General features: G+C 37.9%; 1 protein-coding gene across 1 annotated transcript in view; it reads left to right on the forward strand.

The window, feature by feature from the left end:
• Nucleotides 1–18355, forward strand: part of pds5 (cohesin associated factor B pds5) — a 463913-nt gene that overhangs the window by 68017 nt on the left and 377541 nt on the right. Inside the window, exon 5 of the mRNA XM_067150024.2 lies at nt 12726–12933. Within this exon, the coding sequence (XP_067006125.2) occupies nt 12726–12933 (208 nt within the window). The remainder of the gene's footprint in view (nt 1–12725; nt 12934–18355) is intronic.

Genomic DNA, 18355 nt, shown 5'->3' on the forward strand with positions numbered 1-18355 from the left:
CAACTCCTATTACAATATCTGGTAAGAATATATCTATTAAATTACTTAATTCTATTCCTTTCTTTACAATACTTCTATAGTTGAGCACAAACAGTTTTATGTCATCCCTACTTGATTTCCAGTTCCCTGTTCCCTTAACACCGCTGCCTAGCGCACCCCGTTTCCCAGAATGTACCTCCCTATAACCCTTCTAAACAAATTTCCTAACTTATATGTACCACTGCGGTTTAAGCGAAGGCCATCTGAGCGCAGATCCCTATATCGTACCCACCCATTGGGATCAAAAAATTGCACTCCCAGTTTCCCCACATACCCACTCCATAGTCTCATTTAAATCCCCAATCACCTTCCAGTCAGTACCCCTCCTACACAGTATTCCACTGATAACAGTCTCCGCTTCCTTAAACTTTATCCGTGCTGCATTTACCAGATTCCACACATCCCCAACTATGTTGGTACAGTGGAACCTCGATTCTCCGTTTTTGGAGGGACCACCGAAAAAAAACGTACAACACGGGAAAACGGAAAATCCGGGAATGAATGAACCATGAACAATTTGGCTAAACATCACAAAAAAGAAATATGTATACTTGAAATCTTACAAACACCCCTAAACCAAACCATACTACAGCCCCATTGGGCCTTCTGCCAACCGAGCGACCGCTGCTCGGTCCGAACGCATGCAGATTTCGAGGTGATGCATGGTCAGTATGACGGATCCTTCGGCCGTTATTCCTGGCTCTCTAGACCGGGGTCGCCATCTCACCATTAAATAGTGCCTCAATTAAAGGTAATCGTAGAATGAGTGAACCTGGAACCAAGCCTCGTATTCAGGTAAAAATGCCTGACCTGGCCGGGAATCGAACCTGGGTCCTCCGGGTGAGAGGCGGGGAAACTTCGCCGGTTTCCTCTGAAAACTTCTTTCAGTTCAGCAAGTTTGATTGGTCAAACTGTTTGGAAAATCTAACAACATCAAGCCAAACTATCGACCACAAGTATTTTTTAATTCTCTAATGTAATAAAATGCACTTTGGATACAAAAGCGCCCAACATGATGGCGAAATCCCTTTTTCTTTAAATCTTTCATTGTAATTTGGTCACCGGTATATTGTTCATACTCAGTTTGTGGAAATCTTGTACCACAAAAATTAGGCTGACATCGACTTTTAAAGGTTATGTTGAACTCGAGAATATTGTTTCGAATGTAAGTATCGATTCTCAAGTTTTCGAATGCATTATATTCAATTATGTCCATCACTAATCATGATTAAATTGGAAAGAGAAAAAATATCATCAAAACTTCCGAATTTACGGTTATTTGTGACCTTGAGCTCAGCTGGAAAACGCGCTTGCTGTCTAAGTCGGTACAAGTGCGAAATTATGCAAAGGTTTTTACATGTAACGTGCGCAAATAAAACGACTGCGGTTTTAACATTTTAACACAATAACGTGAAATTCCCAGTCTCACATTAGGACCACAACAGTAATAGGCGATCCCAAAATCTCCCATGGCTTTATGTATGTAAGGTGCAACTTCTGTTCTGGTCTCAATAACGTAATTGTATACGGTAATATTAAAATACTAAATTTGTGTTACTTAAGTAGGAGAAGTCTAGATTCCTGCCTGTAAGCTCAGTGACTATACAGTGCCCTGAGAGAAGTGCCGAAAACCTGTTCGGCGATACACTCGGGAAACAAAAAACCATCTAACCCTGGACATAGTGTAGACGCTTTGCAGGTACGAACATTTGACGAAACTCGTTCCGCCTTCAAGTAGAGATGTGGAAATGCGCTCTGTCTCCTTCCAATTGTTGTGGACACTCTCTGCTTTGTGATTTCGATTCTCTAAACAGTACCAGCTGAATGCGATGCCAAGATGGTCCCTTATGCAAGTTCACCGCGGATCACTTTTCCGCTTCCTCAAATTACCGCAATGACTGGACGTTAACATCAAGATCCGCAAGTATGCGTTGCCGTCCTTTATTGAGATACAGTTTCTTGAAAAACGCATGATCGAGGATTTAGCGTTGATGAGACTGAAATTTCTGAACCTTTGATACGGGAAATCTTTTCTTTGAGGAATAGATAACGCGGGATTTTTACAACTTGATTTAATTAGGATGCTCGCGGGACCACGTCATTTGAACGGATAATACGAGAAAACGTAGCTTCCGGGAACGTGTAATCGAGGGTCTACTGTACTTATACCTGCTTGTCTTACGTCGTTGGTACCAACATGAAACACTACCACTTTCTACTTTCCCTCCTCCTTCTCTTCTACTTTCTTCAACATCTGTCTTAACCTAATTCCTGGATAACACTCTACCCTGGTACCCTTTCCTCCACACACTTTCCCGACATGTGTAACGATAGAATCCCCCATGACCAGAGCCTCAACCCTACCCACCTCATTTGATCCCCTCCCCTCCTGGTCAGCCCTATATTTCCTGACAGTTGCAGAAGCTACTTCCTCCTCCCTTTTCTCCATCCCATGACCCTGTTCCACCTGTCTTTTCCTATCCACTACTCTACATTTCCCTTTCCTACCTTTTCCCTTTTTCCTACTTCCAAACTTCTCGGCAACAGTTCCCTGTTCCTCATCTTCCCTCGGTTGTTCTACCTGCAGTGACTCGTACCGATTTCTCACCGACACCTGTCCTGAATTTTGATGCTGAATGGAGCCCTTAGCCTGCAGTCTCCTTCCCCTTAAAACATTAGACCACCTGTCTTCCACAATTCCCCCATTTCCTTCCAATCCCTCTATTTCACCTACTGTATCCTGTACATTGTTTGGAGGCCTACTTTCCTTCCTGTCCTCTGAGAGTATCCTAATTATCTCCCTCAAGCTCTCCAACTCCTCCCTCATAGTCCTTAATGCCTGGCCACACCCACAGTTCCTACACTCACACTGCTTGGGCATTTTTTTACTAAATAATGAAAAGAAAAGGAAAAATAAGATTAAAGAATCGCTTAGTAAGACATCGTTTATTAGGCCATATCGTATAAAAAACACGTATTAACTTATTCTGTGCAAAATAAAAATGAAAGGAAAGAAATATTGTCTAAGGTTAGTTCACAAAGAACACACGACAGTAAGTTATTTAATATAGGCTACTACTACACTACAATACTACTTAATTGTACTATTTTTATTCCTACAACACGCTAACATGATGAAAATTGCTGTTAATTACTGGAAACAGAGAATAATACATAAGAATTACACAATTCTTAACTGCAGTTAAGTCTACCCTAATTACAAAAACAGAATTTTAGGAAGAGAGTTACTACAGATACCACAGAAACGGTACTATACTATACAAATATTTCACAGTAATGGAATAAACACACTACTTTCTAATAAGATGCTATAATACACTACGATAATTTTAAACTACGTTCAGACTAAGTACAGATACTACAATACACTACAATAATTTTAAACTATGTTCAGATGTATTCTAATTAGGCCTACAACAGGTTATTACCAAGAAAAAACAGAAAATTACCATTAAATTTCGAAATTCGCAAAACTACTCAAAATTATAGAATAGGCACTCTAATTTCTAACAAGTTACTATACTACACTACAATAATGTTTAAACTATGTTCGGACGTATACTAGCTTCTTACTAAGCACAAATAGAAATGAAAATTCCAATTAGGCCTAAATTTAGATATTCGCAAGAACTACCGGTAGGTACGGTACTCAAAGATTACCAACAAAGTTAAACACGTATACAGATTAATATTAGTACTACTTTGTCCTCCTATGCTGTAACAGAAATGAAACCTGCCGTTTGCACAAAAATACACACAAATTTAACAGGCAAGATACTATCTAATATACTGTCTACACTACAATTCTCAACTGAAATGCGGTTATGTGATCTTTACAGATGGTGGATTACTAATATTTTCCCTACTCCGTGGGACGGAGAATAAGTGTCCTTAAATGTTGAAAAATATGAGGTTGTTTACAATAATTTCTCAAAAGTATTTCTGTCTAAACTACGCCAGGAACTTGAATTGCAGTTATTGGAATGTAGGAACTTGATTATTAGCTAACCGCTGATAAATACTGAAATGTCGAGGGTGTGAAATATAAATTACGGATACTTTAACTACCTATTCAGAACTACTAATGATCGGAATACAAGAATCAGCTGATTTTTATTTATATGTCCTTGATACACTACACCCTTTGTTTACTGACTGTAGCCAAAAATGCCAGTATTTGAATAAGAAGAGCGACAATAATCAATAACAATTACGACTGTTAACTATTTTGCCAGTGAAATACTGTCTATTCTGTTGAAATCCTTTCTTTAAACAAAATTTACAACAGTATCGCGTTATTAAAAGAAGTTATTACCTTCGTGAGGTGGGACCGTTGAACTGCTATTTGAAATACCCTGTCAAATGCCTGCACTAATAGATATAACCGCTGCCGAAGTTACGACTCTCTTTAATATCCCGTCTTTGTAAGTACCGTATTTTTTTCAACAAACCTGATATTTTAATAATACTGTTAAAAAGGAAGATATATTTCTTCTTTCACACAGACCTAAATTACCGCTTGTAATCTAGCGAACGCCTACGGAGCTACTCAGTGTGAAAACTGTAAATAAATGCCACTAATCGCAGATTACTACAAATAAAGTCTAAACACAATTATTTGTGGAGCTAAATGTATCACACACACACAGAATTTGGTTAATTTCGATCCACAGCTCCTTAGCTTCCTTGTCCACAAAAACACTTTCTCCAGAAACCTTCTGTAAGTCCAGTCCATGTCACACTAAATCGAGTGATCCATCCATTCGATGCAGTAAAATTTTCAATCTTGTAGCTATCTTCTTGGCTTTCTTCCATAATATGGTTCCATCTATAGGGATATTGGAAGCCCTTGCTTGTTGGTACCAAGTGAAAAGGATATTCTCCAGCTGAGCGAATGTAGATTCTCTTCTGAGTTTTCTGCTTTTACTTGAACTGCCCCATGTATCCATTTTGCTCTCTTATCTCATTCTTCTTAGCAAGGATGGAGTATAAAGTTGGAGGCTAACCCAAGACGTTTAGCAGTATCTACTTTTTATTTCTTTTTTTCGAACTTATTCAACTTCTTCTGTAGTTTTCAGTCGTTCTTCCAGAATTCTTACTTTCATCACGGGACGTGACATGTCATCAATAACAATAATACACAGGAACTACTGTATAATGAGAAATTCAATGTAATTACGAATAATAGATAAAATTGTAATCACCGCACACAACCAAGACACAGCACAGGTTTACTCGGAATGAAACAATACAAGCTGGTAGTGTAAGACTACAGCTAAGCTGCACACTCTGCCGCGCAAGGTGAGTGTCCATTTGCTTTGTTGTTATCCATTCTTCTTTCTGTGTACTTTGCGTTTTTACTGGCTTTTTCTCAATTTTAATAGGTCCCATTTGTTCCGCTATGAACTGAGAGTTCCACCCATTCATATCACCATGCGCAGTGTCGACTTAATACTCCAGAAGAATTCTAAAGCTTCATATTCAGTCTGCACAGTTCCAACAATCAACCCTGCAGTCATATCAACATAGCTTGGTTACCTAATACACCAAGTATCAAATTTCTGCTTAAGCTGATACAGTGTATAATCAACTCCTCACAGATTCTTCTAGAGAGTATCATTTACACATTTGTTACCCAAACATTTGTACATACTTGTATACTTTTATTATAAGTGTCACGTTATATTGTGTTCAGTCTTAGTACCATAACACTCGGTCCACAACTGTAATGTATTACCAGGACCTACTGAATTCTATCTGAAACACCATGTGTCTAAAAAATTTGACTCAAGTTTATCCACAACATAGAGCATCTCTTTTGTACTTTTATACCCAGATCTTTTAACGTATTTGTGTACTTTTATTATATATTACTCACCTATTGTCACCCATAATTTCACTTTCATATGCAACATTTTTAGCACCTAATTCAACCACACATCATAGTGTTAAGTATATATATTTGTTTCATGCTGTTCTTACTGCTTAGAAACCTGTTTTAGGATTTCGTCAAATATTGTGTATTGTTTAAATATGGCTGATGATGACCCCGAGGAGGGTTGAAATTAGTCCCATATAATGTAAATACATGCAGTGTAAATATAAGTATTGAATAGATGCAAAACTTTTATTTTTATAATATATATGTAATCTCAGATCAATACGGACCAACAATATGAAATGCGTAACCCTTTACTTCTGCTAATCTGCGATAATTTGCGCCACTTACTGTAATCCTCTTTGACTATCCATATTGTGTACATAACACGAAAAACACGTAATAAAACTCACAGAATGAATAAAACTGGTTTTCACTTTCATGACTTAGTGGTATTATGGGAAAATAGTGGCCTCGATTCGCTCAATATAATACCAATATAAATGGTCCGTTATTGGACATTATAAATTTTCCAGCTAACTCATTCCTCGTTGGCGGCGTTTCGCCCTTGTGTACTAGGTTGGGCTCATCAGTTGGTATCTAGCACACCTACCAAGATGCTGGCTAGTGCATACTGTGGAGGCCACTGCATAGGCTACTTGGAGCCACCGGCAGTGCCAATGCACTAGGAGTGACTTTCTCTTCACCAAAAATTGATGCCTGCTTGGCCATCAGATAATATAGATGTTGATTCCCATAGGGAATCTGAAATATTTGTCCAGAATGAGTAAATTTATAATACCAATATAAATGGTCCATTATTGGACATTATAAATTTTCCATCTAACTCATTCCTGGTTGTCAGCGTTTCGCCCTCATGCTAGGTTTGGGCTCATCAGTTGGTACCTATAGAGCATCCATAGTTAAGAAAAGACTACAGGCCTTATGGGCCTGCTGCCTTCCACTGTTGCCATACTCGCTCACTCAGCGCGGCTCGGACACTTCTTGCGAAATACAGTCATGACATAAAATTATACAACGCTTGGTACAGCTGTTGCAAGACTAATAATAATATAAATGCCAGATTATCTCCAGTCATTAATGAAATTTCGTTTTGCCATAACGTTTCTAAGGATAATAGCCCACTGACTGTATCGTTCGAAATAGAGGAAGAGTTTGAACATGCAGGGATGCGAACTAAATAATAATAATAATAATAATAATAATAATAATAATAATATGCATATCCAGAAACCGAAATGATTGTCTTGTTTCTTATATCTGAGAAAGTTTCATGATCGTTGTTGCTTTAAGGGAGCGCAGTGCCGAGTCTATTAGCCCCCAGAAACATTTCATTATTAAGGCATATACTGTGTGGTTACAACACAGGAAGCTGACGGCGAGATATCTCTGTCTCGGTGATGTATCCTTCAGCTCATTTCAGATAAATTTACTCGTAAGTGACAACAGATGCAAGGGCTTCATGTTTATCACAAAATACGATAACTTAAATATTCTTCCGCAACATAAAATACGGAATGCTGAATGACCTATTCGTATGATTTCTTAAAATCAGGTAGTTCGGAGTTGCTGTTTTTCGGAAGTGAGGACTGTGTTCAGAGTTGGCGGTTCATCTCTAAAATAGAATTCATGAACAGTGCGCTGTATTCCACTTCTGACAAAATCATGGTATTTAATGAGTCTGGAATTACTGCGAATTAACTGTTTCCTTTCCCGCTTCTTGCTGGGACTCTGGAGTGCCCTTCGCTGGCTTCCTTCCTTATTTTGAAGACTGAAGTCTTCGAAATTCCTAAAAACTTTGCGGCTTTATCTACTACCCAGTTTACACTTCGTCCTGGATGCTTTGTTTTCAAATATGAAAATGAATTAAGCACCATTTGCCGTTCCTTTCTCCTGACAACTTCACTACTTATCCTTTTCACATGTTCAGCTATAATTTAAATGTATTACTCGCTGACTGATTATATAAAAAATACTAAACAGACAAAAACTATACGCGATACACACAACCAAAAGCAATGCAATACACGAAAAATGAAACACAATAAATTATACTGTATTTATAACAAAACACTATGCGCCCCAGGAAGACGATCACTTCACTCTGCCGAATATCTCCCAATCATTGTAATGAGTGACACACACAAAAAGGGAAACATGCCGAACTGACCTCACCAATGATGATTCGCAGTGGTTAAGCTGAGTTATTACACGTGTTGTCTACTGTACACACTTCCGCACTACACGCTGAAATGTGGCGCGCAATGCGACAAGCATGGCCGGCTGTTCCGTGTACTGAACCGCATATACGATATTTAAAAGGATAAACTCAAAGATATCAAAATGATTGTACGTCTTATTTAGTATTGTATGGCACAACCAATCCTTGTTTCATAAGAAAAAGTATACATTTTGATAGGAATTCATTATAATGTGTATATACATGTAGAACTAAAGTGGGTAACACCAACAGAAGTAAAAGCCCATAAGGCCTGTAGTAAAAAAAACCTACATCGGGCAAACCGGGAGAAACTTCATTATCAGATACCACGAGCACACTAACGCAATAAAATACAACAAGTTTTCAGCCATCGGCCAACACATGCAAGATTATAACCATAATTTCACCAATATTGAAGAAGACATGGACATCCTCGTATTAGCAAACAAGGGCCCTTTACTGAACATAATGGAAAATTACTACATACACCTAGACCAATACTTTAATGCCAGTCACAATCTCAATGAAATCTCAGAGAAACCCAACATACTCTTCGATCTATTTATCACTTTCCTCAGAAACAATAATGCAGCCAACCTAAACTCAATCCTAAATTTAATCAAAGGTACTTTTCCAAGACAATTACACTTTCTCCCGCACCCTTCAGCCCCACCTTAAGCCCTCTTCCTAAGCCATATTTCATTTCAATACAAGAACTTACTGATTTCCATGATTATAATTTTTACAACATCCCATTTATACTTTATTCTTTGTTAAAAACCTCTTAGTATGTATATTCCTTGTATTATTAACTATTACCATAACATCTCATTTCACTTGTTATTCTTTAAAATAATATTGTCTTAGGATTTCGCCACAAATGATCTTTGCTCCAATACGGCTGATGATGACCCCTAGATGGGTCGAAACTAGTACCGTATAATTTTGTAATTTTGTGAATATATTGTATTGAAAAGGTGGAAACATTTACGTTATTATTATTATTACTGTAGTCTTTTCTTAACGCTGGATGCTCTATAGCACACATGGTACTGTGGTATGCACTAGCCAGCGTTTTGGTAGGTGTGCTAGGTACCAACTGATGAGCCCAACCTAGCACACGAGGGCGAAATGCTGGCAACCAGGAATGAGTTAGCTGGAAAATTTATATGTCCAATAACGGACCATTTATATTGGTATTATAAATATACTCATTCGGGACAAATATTTCAGATTCCCTATGGGAATCAACATCTGTATCATCGCTCAGTATCACGCAGTTGCCTCTAGGTGTCGTTGGTTATCGCCCGCTTGACTAAGTTGCAGCTCAAGGTCACTTTGGTACCTTTACGAGGAACTGAGGAGCTGTGTTTCTTAATTGTGGTGGTATTTGTTATGTTGAAAGCCAGTTACTGGATTCCTTTCCCTACTCCTACTCTACCTGCTGAAGCACAGCAATTCCCCTACAGTGCCAGTAAAGTTAGTACAAAACACAAGAAGATAGCTGAAGTGACGTGGTTCTGCCAAAAATGTCAAGTTCCCCTGCATTTGGAACAGTGTTTTGAGGCTTACCACACACTTTATAGCTTCTGGGAAGAATGAGAGTTGTGATGTAGCATTGATTAATTCATCGTATGTTCTTTTCATCTATATTTAAATCTTTAATGGTCTTGTAAGTAAGAAATTTCTTATTTGAAGCACCACCCTATTTCCTTCAAAATAATACCAGGCCCAATGCAGTTTCAATCCAATGAATATGCAGGACTCAATGGGATGATGGGGCCATCACACACTTGCATCAACGTATCCTTCAGTTCCATTTCCAACACGTGCATTGAGTTCGCCCATTAGCACTATCGTATTCTTGCTGTTGACCCTTAACTTACTACGATGTCACTCAATGCTTCTTAAAACTTGTCAACTTCATCCTTACATGCACCCTCACATGGTGAATACACGAGACAATTCTCGTCCTAATTTTTCCAACTGCCAAATATACCCACATCATTTGCTCATTTACGTACGTAACAGAAACTGTGTTGTGTGCTGTAGTTTTCCTGATGAACAGACCTAAGCCAGTCCCCTTCCCTTTTTAACACCTTTCAAGTACAGTATAAAATCTCCTATCTTTTCCTCATTATCTCCCCTTACTCGAATGTCATTAGCTCCTAACACATCCAAACATCCTCTTTGCTGACTTAGCCAGTTCTACTTTCTTTTTGCCATAAGGCCTGTTAATATTGATAGTTGCCCATCAAATTCCATTTTGTTCACCAAGTTGTTTCCAAGAATACCCAGTATTCGGGAGATGGTGGGTTGGAACCCCGCAGTATTGGCAGCCCTGAAGATGATTTTCCATGTTTTCCCATTTTCATACCATGGCCACTTCTTTTCCACTCCTGGTCCTTTCCTGTCCCATCAATACCATAAGACCTATCTGTGTTGGTGTGATGTAAAGCAACTAATAAAATTGTTTCCAAGGAGTCCCTCGCATGTCAAATGAGAGTGGGACTCCATTACTCCCGTAGGTCTGAGCCTTGCTTAAAACTTCCTGAGTGTGGCCTGTGAAAATTCTGTGAAGCAGGATGCAACCCTTACTTACACATAGTCCAAGTGAGGATCTTTCCTGTAGCGGGTTAGAGACCACCGGTAGATTGTATAGTCCTAACCCCCTGATTATAAGGAGGGCCATGACTCAGATATGTCCTGAGATGCTCACTCTTGTTCTATAGCATCTGGTATTTCAACTCTCAGGACCACTTAACTAGGCCACAAGTACGTGACTATAGTAACCCACTGTATTGTGGAAAGAATCAGACCAATATGTTACAAGGAACCCGTGTTGCTCTGAACATGAAAAGACTGTGTGGACAATCCTAGGAGTCACGTAGTGTTCTTTGAAAACTTGTTCAGTAACAAAGACTTCCTGATTCATCTCTGATCCCTAGGATATAGAGCAAAAGGTATTGTAAGAGAGAATCAAACAGGTGACTGTCCTTGGAGAATGAGTAAGGTGTAGGAAAAAAAGAAAAAAAGAAAACCCTAGAACCTATTGTCAAATTTGCGATGTTACCCTCTGCATGTGAAGTTTGATGTGTACCGCAAGAAATGAGAGTTGACGTACACGACTGCTGTTACGTAAGACACTAGAGCTTGGAGACATGATAATTTTAACACCTAGCATCCTCACATGAGAGTGGGTATGGTGTGTTTGTCTATGACATTCATACTAATAATTCATACTAATACTCATACTCATCCTAATGGATGATGTACCTTAAAACTTTTAAACAATTTTCAGTAAAAATCTCTTTAGAAAAAAAAATCTTTAATGGGTTAAAGTACAGCTCTAGCATTTGCCTGGTGTGGAAATGGGAAATCATGGAAAAGAGGTTTTTAAATCTTTCATGTCCCCTCAAAGTCCCTATATTAAGTTGTGTGTTATCCTTCGGTTACAAGAACCCTTTCACTGATTCACCTCTTATTACAAGTGATTTAGTGTGTTATTTTTTCAGTTATCGATCTTTATGCACTACACCAGTTCATTAGATTGTGATTGATCGATCCATCTTCGCTATAGGTTTCTTGCTTTTTGCACTAGCGAGATCTTTCGTTGACTGTTGTAAACAAACATTCAAATTTGAAACAAAAAAGGGGAGACCATGTTTTTGTAATAAATGCGTTAATGACATGGCTTATAACAGTTGATAACTCATTAAAGATGAAGGGTTATTAAAGATGAAGGGTGAAGTAAATAATTGCTTAATTTTAACTGTAGGTAGTGAAATTACGTAAGAAGATATGGCATTGTGCATCACCGATTTCAGAGGTTGGTTTATATATTCTCGCGTGTGGTTAAATTTCAGGAAGGCTATTCCCATGTAAATTTATAAAAAAAGTTACCATATCTTTACTGCAACTTGAAGCATGTTTCCAAGATACATATACTGTTACGTTAGGTGACACTGTTTCAGTAAGAAAACTGAAACTTTTGCCACAGAATTAAATTGAACATGCACATTCACTTAGTTTTGGAAGTAGAAACATGATTAGTAAGTCGTCATATGGAAATGAATAAAAACGTTGCTTTGAACGAACTGATTGCCGTTTCAAACCAATTTTAAAGAGTTGTGGTGGGTTTATTTAAATCATATTGTACTTTACCAAACATTGGATATGACGACAATCTGCCATAGCAAGTACAATTTTTGTCATTGTGATTTCTCCTTATAGTGGACTTCTACTGAGTGGACAAAGGAATTTGATGAACACTCATATTCTCTTGTATATTAAGATGTTGTACTTTGAAACAAATTTTTCTTAGAGTAAGGTTCCTTGATTTTGTTGTTTTTATAGAGTAATAAAAAGTGTCTTCTTGATATTGGAATTGTTAAAATAAAGTTTTACTGTATTTATTTTGTTCATGGCCTTTATTTTTATTGTAATTTCTGATAGTGAGGAGTTACAACATGCAGATAGAGGCTCAAATTGTCATTGGGACTACTCACCTAGATGTTTTGTTTATACTTTTTCCTTTGTTTACAGTGATGAGCATTCAGGCAAGGTGAAGAGTTTCATGCTTGACGTGCTCTGCCCATTAATTACTGAGTCGGATATTGTATCTAATGAGTTGCTGGACATCATTTTGATGAATGTTGTGGAACCGAACAAGTCCCAGAGAAAGAATGCTTATCTGTTGGCAAAAGAACTAGTGGTCAAATGTAGTGATACGTTGGAACCCTACATACAGACTGTGAGTGAACTTCCCTTCTTATGTTAGTAATCCCTTATCAAACTGGAGAAATTAAAAAAAAAAGTTTGATCTTATTGCTTTGAATTCCTCCCAAACTTTCTAAGTCTATTCATTGAAGAGAAAAAAAAGACAACATATTGTGTGTATTTTTATTTACATAAAGCCTTTTTCTACAGTAGGTTGAAATGTTAAGCTCATGCATTGTCAGGGTTCTATTGCTAATTAACTAATAAATCAGCTTTGGCCCAATTTAAAGCTTACAAGGTGCATTTTCATTGTAATAGTACTAATATTCCATTTAAAATACTTTTTAATTATTTTTTCATTTACTGTAAATAATTATTATTGTGAGCTTTACGGAAATTTTCAACACCGAAATATCACTATAAATGTTATCCTCTTATGTATGCAAATTTTCTGATCGGGGTATGCGCAAATATGATGAATTTTCTAAGCCTACAGGATGCATTTTCTGTTTCTGAATTGTGTTCTATGGAAGTGTGGACCACTCACTGTTATAATAATGTATGATCAGGTTTATTTTCCTGTTCAACAATTCAAAATACCACTTTTCTTGCCAGTCTTAAAAAGGGGACACATTCCTGATGCCTAGGGCTATTTGCTGCCATCTGGCAATGTTGGATTTAACTTCTTTTTCCAGGTTGAATAAAGTATTTTTAGTCGATTTTAGCTGCTTAGCAAGATTAATTACCTTGGGTCAAGTTGCGGTATGTCAGTTGCATTAATGAAGAATACTGCAACGTATTTGAAACTGCAACCTGTACGTAAGATGATGCAGTGCAACCTGGAAAGAGAACTTGATTATTATTAAGACTACTTTAGTCTTTGGCATTCTTATGAAAGCCTACAGGTGTTCTTGTATTGTGCAATGGTTTGCCTTTTCATTTCAAAATTCCAGTAGGTTGCATTCTTTATGTTCATCATTTGTAAGAAAACAGAAAATGAATACCACTAACAACCTTTTCAACACAGTATATTAATTTTCTTAGTAAACAGTAAGTTATGGAATATAAGGGGAATTATTTTGAAAATTGACCTCCAAAATATGGATGCATGTTATACTCAAAAGTACTCAAAAATCCAGTGTTTCAATACCAAATACCACTTTTCTTGCCAGTCTTAAAAAGGGGACATATTCCTGATGCCTAGGGAGATTTGCTGTCATCTGGCAATGTTGGATTTAACTGTTAGCAAAATTACAGTCAAAACTGGTTAGGACTTTTTTTGTGGGGACCAGGGGAAAAAAAAGTCATAAAGAGGGAACGTGCTAAAAAATGGAAACGATTCCACTGTTAAATTTAAGGTTAGGTTTGAACGTAAAAGTAATTACAATGAAAACAAAGAAACAAGTGTACAAAATTATAATTAATGAAATAAATCAAGAAATAATACATTTTAAGAACACAAACATAGTAAAACTTGAAGGAAAATACTTTCTTAGAAACTTGAACTATACATGTCGCTGGCAATTATCTTTAAGGTTGTAACAGGAAAGTCCTCCATCTGGGGGATTTGCACACATTTTGTGTGTGATTTAGCATACACTTTCTCAATAAACTTCAACGTTTCATCATCTATAAACTGTCTAGGTTTCTTCTTCTCCATAACTGAATGACCTGCAATTCATTTACGAATATAAAATTAACACCAACATGTCAGCTGTATACGTAAGTACAATAGGCTTAATTTACATATGTTTGTTACGCACGTAAATACAGTAGACCTAATTTACGTACACAAGTCGCTTGCCTCTTTCAGACGGTGCAGGAGTAAAACGCGCCTGTGTGTATGCGTGGGTTCACCTGCTTCCGCTGACACACACACATGGATCGAGTAATACAAAACTCCCTGCGCTTTCCAGTGGATCTTTTTCAACACTCTTTTCAGTGTGGGTATTAAATATGGACCATCCTAGTCTTCGTTTACTTTCTACATTTAAGAAAATATAAAAATAGTTCAGACATGCTATGTCCTTTACATTTTGTTAGAGAGGGAGATGGGTACAATTTTGAGGATACTCTCTCAATAATGGATCTAAATGATATTATATTTTCGAAAACATGAGACCACTGGTATTTCCGACATTAACCCCTCAGCGTCGCAGCCATTTAAATAGCTTCCTACCCCACGGCCGGATGAGATTTCAAGTACGCGCGACTGAAATACATCGATTCACTTAAAGCGTTACTGCAAGTATAAGAGTAGCCCGATTTTCACGAAATTTGGAATTCCTTATGACAGAACTATGTACATGCAGATAATGACATAATTGTTTCACATTTCCTTAGTAATTTAGTTCCATGTGATAGACTTCGAAGCACTCTTTGAGACAGGGACTCAAGTCACACTCCTGGCAGCATTACACTGACGTCTTCTTTTCGCCGTGTTTTGAACACAGGATACAATGTCTCTGAGGTTTGGATTTCCAACTCTTGGGTGCAATTTCCTGATAAAATATCTTTCCTGCAACCTTGCAACTGTATTATCTGATGCGCACCGGCCTTAAATACTTCGTTCCCCTCCCGAGCGAGCGTATTTTGTAAACAAACCTTTCACCAGCTGAATCCGATAAGGTAATTGCTCAATATTTGTCTCTGTGACCTGTGTATTATTAGAGTATTTAGCAATCAGAATTCACCGTTGAAAACTTCTCTTTGACCTGTATAATTATCTATAGTCTCTTACACGAAATTTCCAAGTACTGTTTCCTCCTCATCGTCACTCTCATCATTTACCACTGCTACATCATCTATTTCATTATCACTGCTGCTTATACTGTCACTACTACTTCCGACTAAACTTTCATCTGAATTATACAATATTTCAAGCACGTTACTGTCAGTCATACCACAGCTGAGCGCCGTGCGTCACACGGACTGATGAAGCTGCAGCGAGACCGAAAGCAACAGAACGAAACTGAATGAGGGGAATAACATTTATGACGAAACAAACCAACTCGATACATATTTCAGACAAAATGTCGAGACAGCGTCTTTCTAACGAGATATATACCATGAACAACTGGTTCTCGTATCGTATGACAGAAAGCAGCGCTAACTGATGCCTACACAGAGCACTCGTGGAGAGTTACGAAAATATTACAAGCTGAGAAATAAAGACAAATATAATAAATAAATCGCACTCCCAATGTACAAATAGAGCAAAGAACATCACTCGAAAAGACAAACTTCTCAGATCATCATTTCTTTATTTTATTCTGTGGGAAAAAATGAAGCAAACAGACTTTTAAAAAAGCAAGAGATTAGTGCTCAGACTTATTTGACAAATAATTATCCTTGCAAAAACAACTACATTATAACGATTTTTCAATTATTATTTACAACGCTGATAAAGCCGAAAATGTCTTCTTGGAAACAAAATAATTTGCATATCAGTAACTCCAAAACTCTTCGCGCTATAGCCGTAAATGTGAAACCATGTATGGGTCTATACCACGTATAGAGGTCGGCGGCTACGGAAGAAAAGAGGGTCTATACCATGTATAGAGGTCGGCGCTGAGGGGTTAAAGTTATTAAGTTCTCAATGTCTATTTCGGGTTCCATAACAACCGCTGTAAATCACACAGGAAAAGAAAAAACAAACGAACAACTTTTAAATTGAAAATGAGAAATAAATATGTCTAATGGGTGAGAGCGGACCTATTTTTGTTTATCATCTGAATCCATTTCTACTTCCTTGTAGGTATGGTACACTATCGGGTTCTGATACAGGTCGCAGTACTGATGTTGCGAGCACGGCCGATCCGCTGTGTATGATGACATGCATAAAAACTGTTGTCCAATCACAAGTAACTATGGGTGTGGGACCACAGCTCGCAACGGGCTGCCCGCTGAAACATTTCTCCAGCACACTGTTACTCTCCGCCTACGCATCCTCTAAAAGATTCTGTTTGAACAATCAGAACTTTTTAGGCCTAGGAGGACCGGCAGCTAAGCGCAGAATGTAAAATTAATCGCCAACATATCAGGCGCAAAGATAATAAGACTGGCTTGGGACTGGCTCTCCCTCAGCTGTAGGCCGACACGCAACCACGCTCTGGTGCTCTGAAATTAATTTCTCTACCAAATCCTCACTCAAGCCAGTTGTGGCTGGCCTGTCGTGCGCAACGTGGCCGGGAACGCTAATTTAAAATTCTTATGGTGGGAGTTACGAACGTACTTAAGAGTGATGTAAATGTGCTATCCAGGTTTCTTTAGCATAGGACATACCCTGGGACTTCGGAATAATGACGTAATAACCAGGGAAATGCGCTAGAGAGGGACGTCTTAACCAGTTTCGACTGCATTACATAATCACAAGCATGCTGTTCCCTTTCCCCTGAAGCCACGCCCATGCCATCTCATGATCAAGCGACAATGCATAAAGAGGTGGTTGTCTCTGTAGAGAGTGGGTGGGGTAGAGGCTCTGGTCATAGGTGACTATTGTTTCACATGTGGGGAAAGTTTGTGGAGGAGTGAGAACCAGGGTAGGGTGTAATCCAGGAATTAGGTTAAAAATGTTGAGGAAAGTACAACAAACAAACAACATAAGGCAAGCAGGGATATGTACTAACATAGCTGGTGATGTATGGGATCTGGTTATGACAGCACAGAAGTATAAAGGTGCAGAGATTATCTGTGGGATATCGTGTAGTAGGATACTCCCTGGACAGTGATGAGGGATATAAATGAGATTAAACTATGGAGTGGGCATCTGAGAAATTGGGAGTGAGGTTTGTAGATTCTAATGGGTGGGTAGGAGATAATGATCTGTGCTCAGATGGCCTTCTCTTGAACCACTGTGTATATATGTAAAATAATAATTTTATCTGTACATTGCTCAGAATTTAAAGAAAAGAATGGTATTTCTGTATTGCTTATGTCCAGAGTAAAAAGAAAATGGAATTTTTAATTATCCGTTATTTTTGTCTATGTATGTGCATTTTACAATGGCAAAAAATGAAAGTATCCTCCTATTCAATACATCATATATTCCGTCTGATGTATTGAATAGGAGGATACTTTCATTTTTCGCCATTGTAAAGTGAAAACCGTCAATACGGAATGATTCTAATATTGTGTATGTGCATCACGAGAAAAGGGCCAAACAGAATTGAATGAAAATCGGTATGTGAAGTTGTACAGTAAGGTGTTATGGCTATGAATAATTTTATTCATGCTTAGTGAAAGGGTAGTTTAGGGGAAGGACTAAAATTAACTCTCAAAGATCTATGTTATTAGTTGTCCTATCCATAAATACTACATACTACATTACGGCAGTTATTTATAATACAATTTCCAGTATTTTATTTTGGCTAGCAACCCGTCGGAAGGACATTTGATTGCTTTCAAGTCTTGCAAAAAGTAACATGCAAGACCGTAACGGGTCACATGGCCCAATA

The sequence above is a fragment of the Anabrus simplex genome, chromosome 6, assembly GCF_040414725.1.
Source record: "Anabrus simplex isolate iqAnaSimp1 chromosome 6, ASM4041472v1, whole genome shotgun sequence".
Lineage (NCBI taxonomy): Eukaryota > Metazoa > Arthropoda > Insecta > Orthoptera > Tettigoniidae > Anabrus > Anabrus simplex.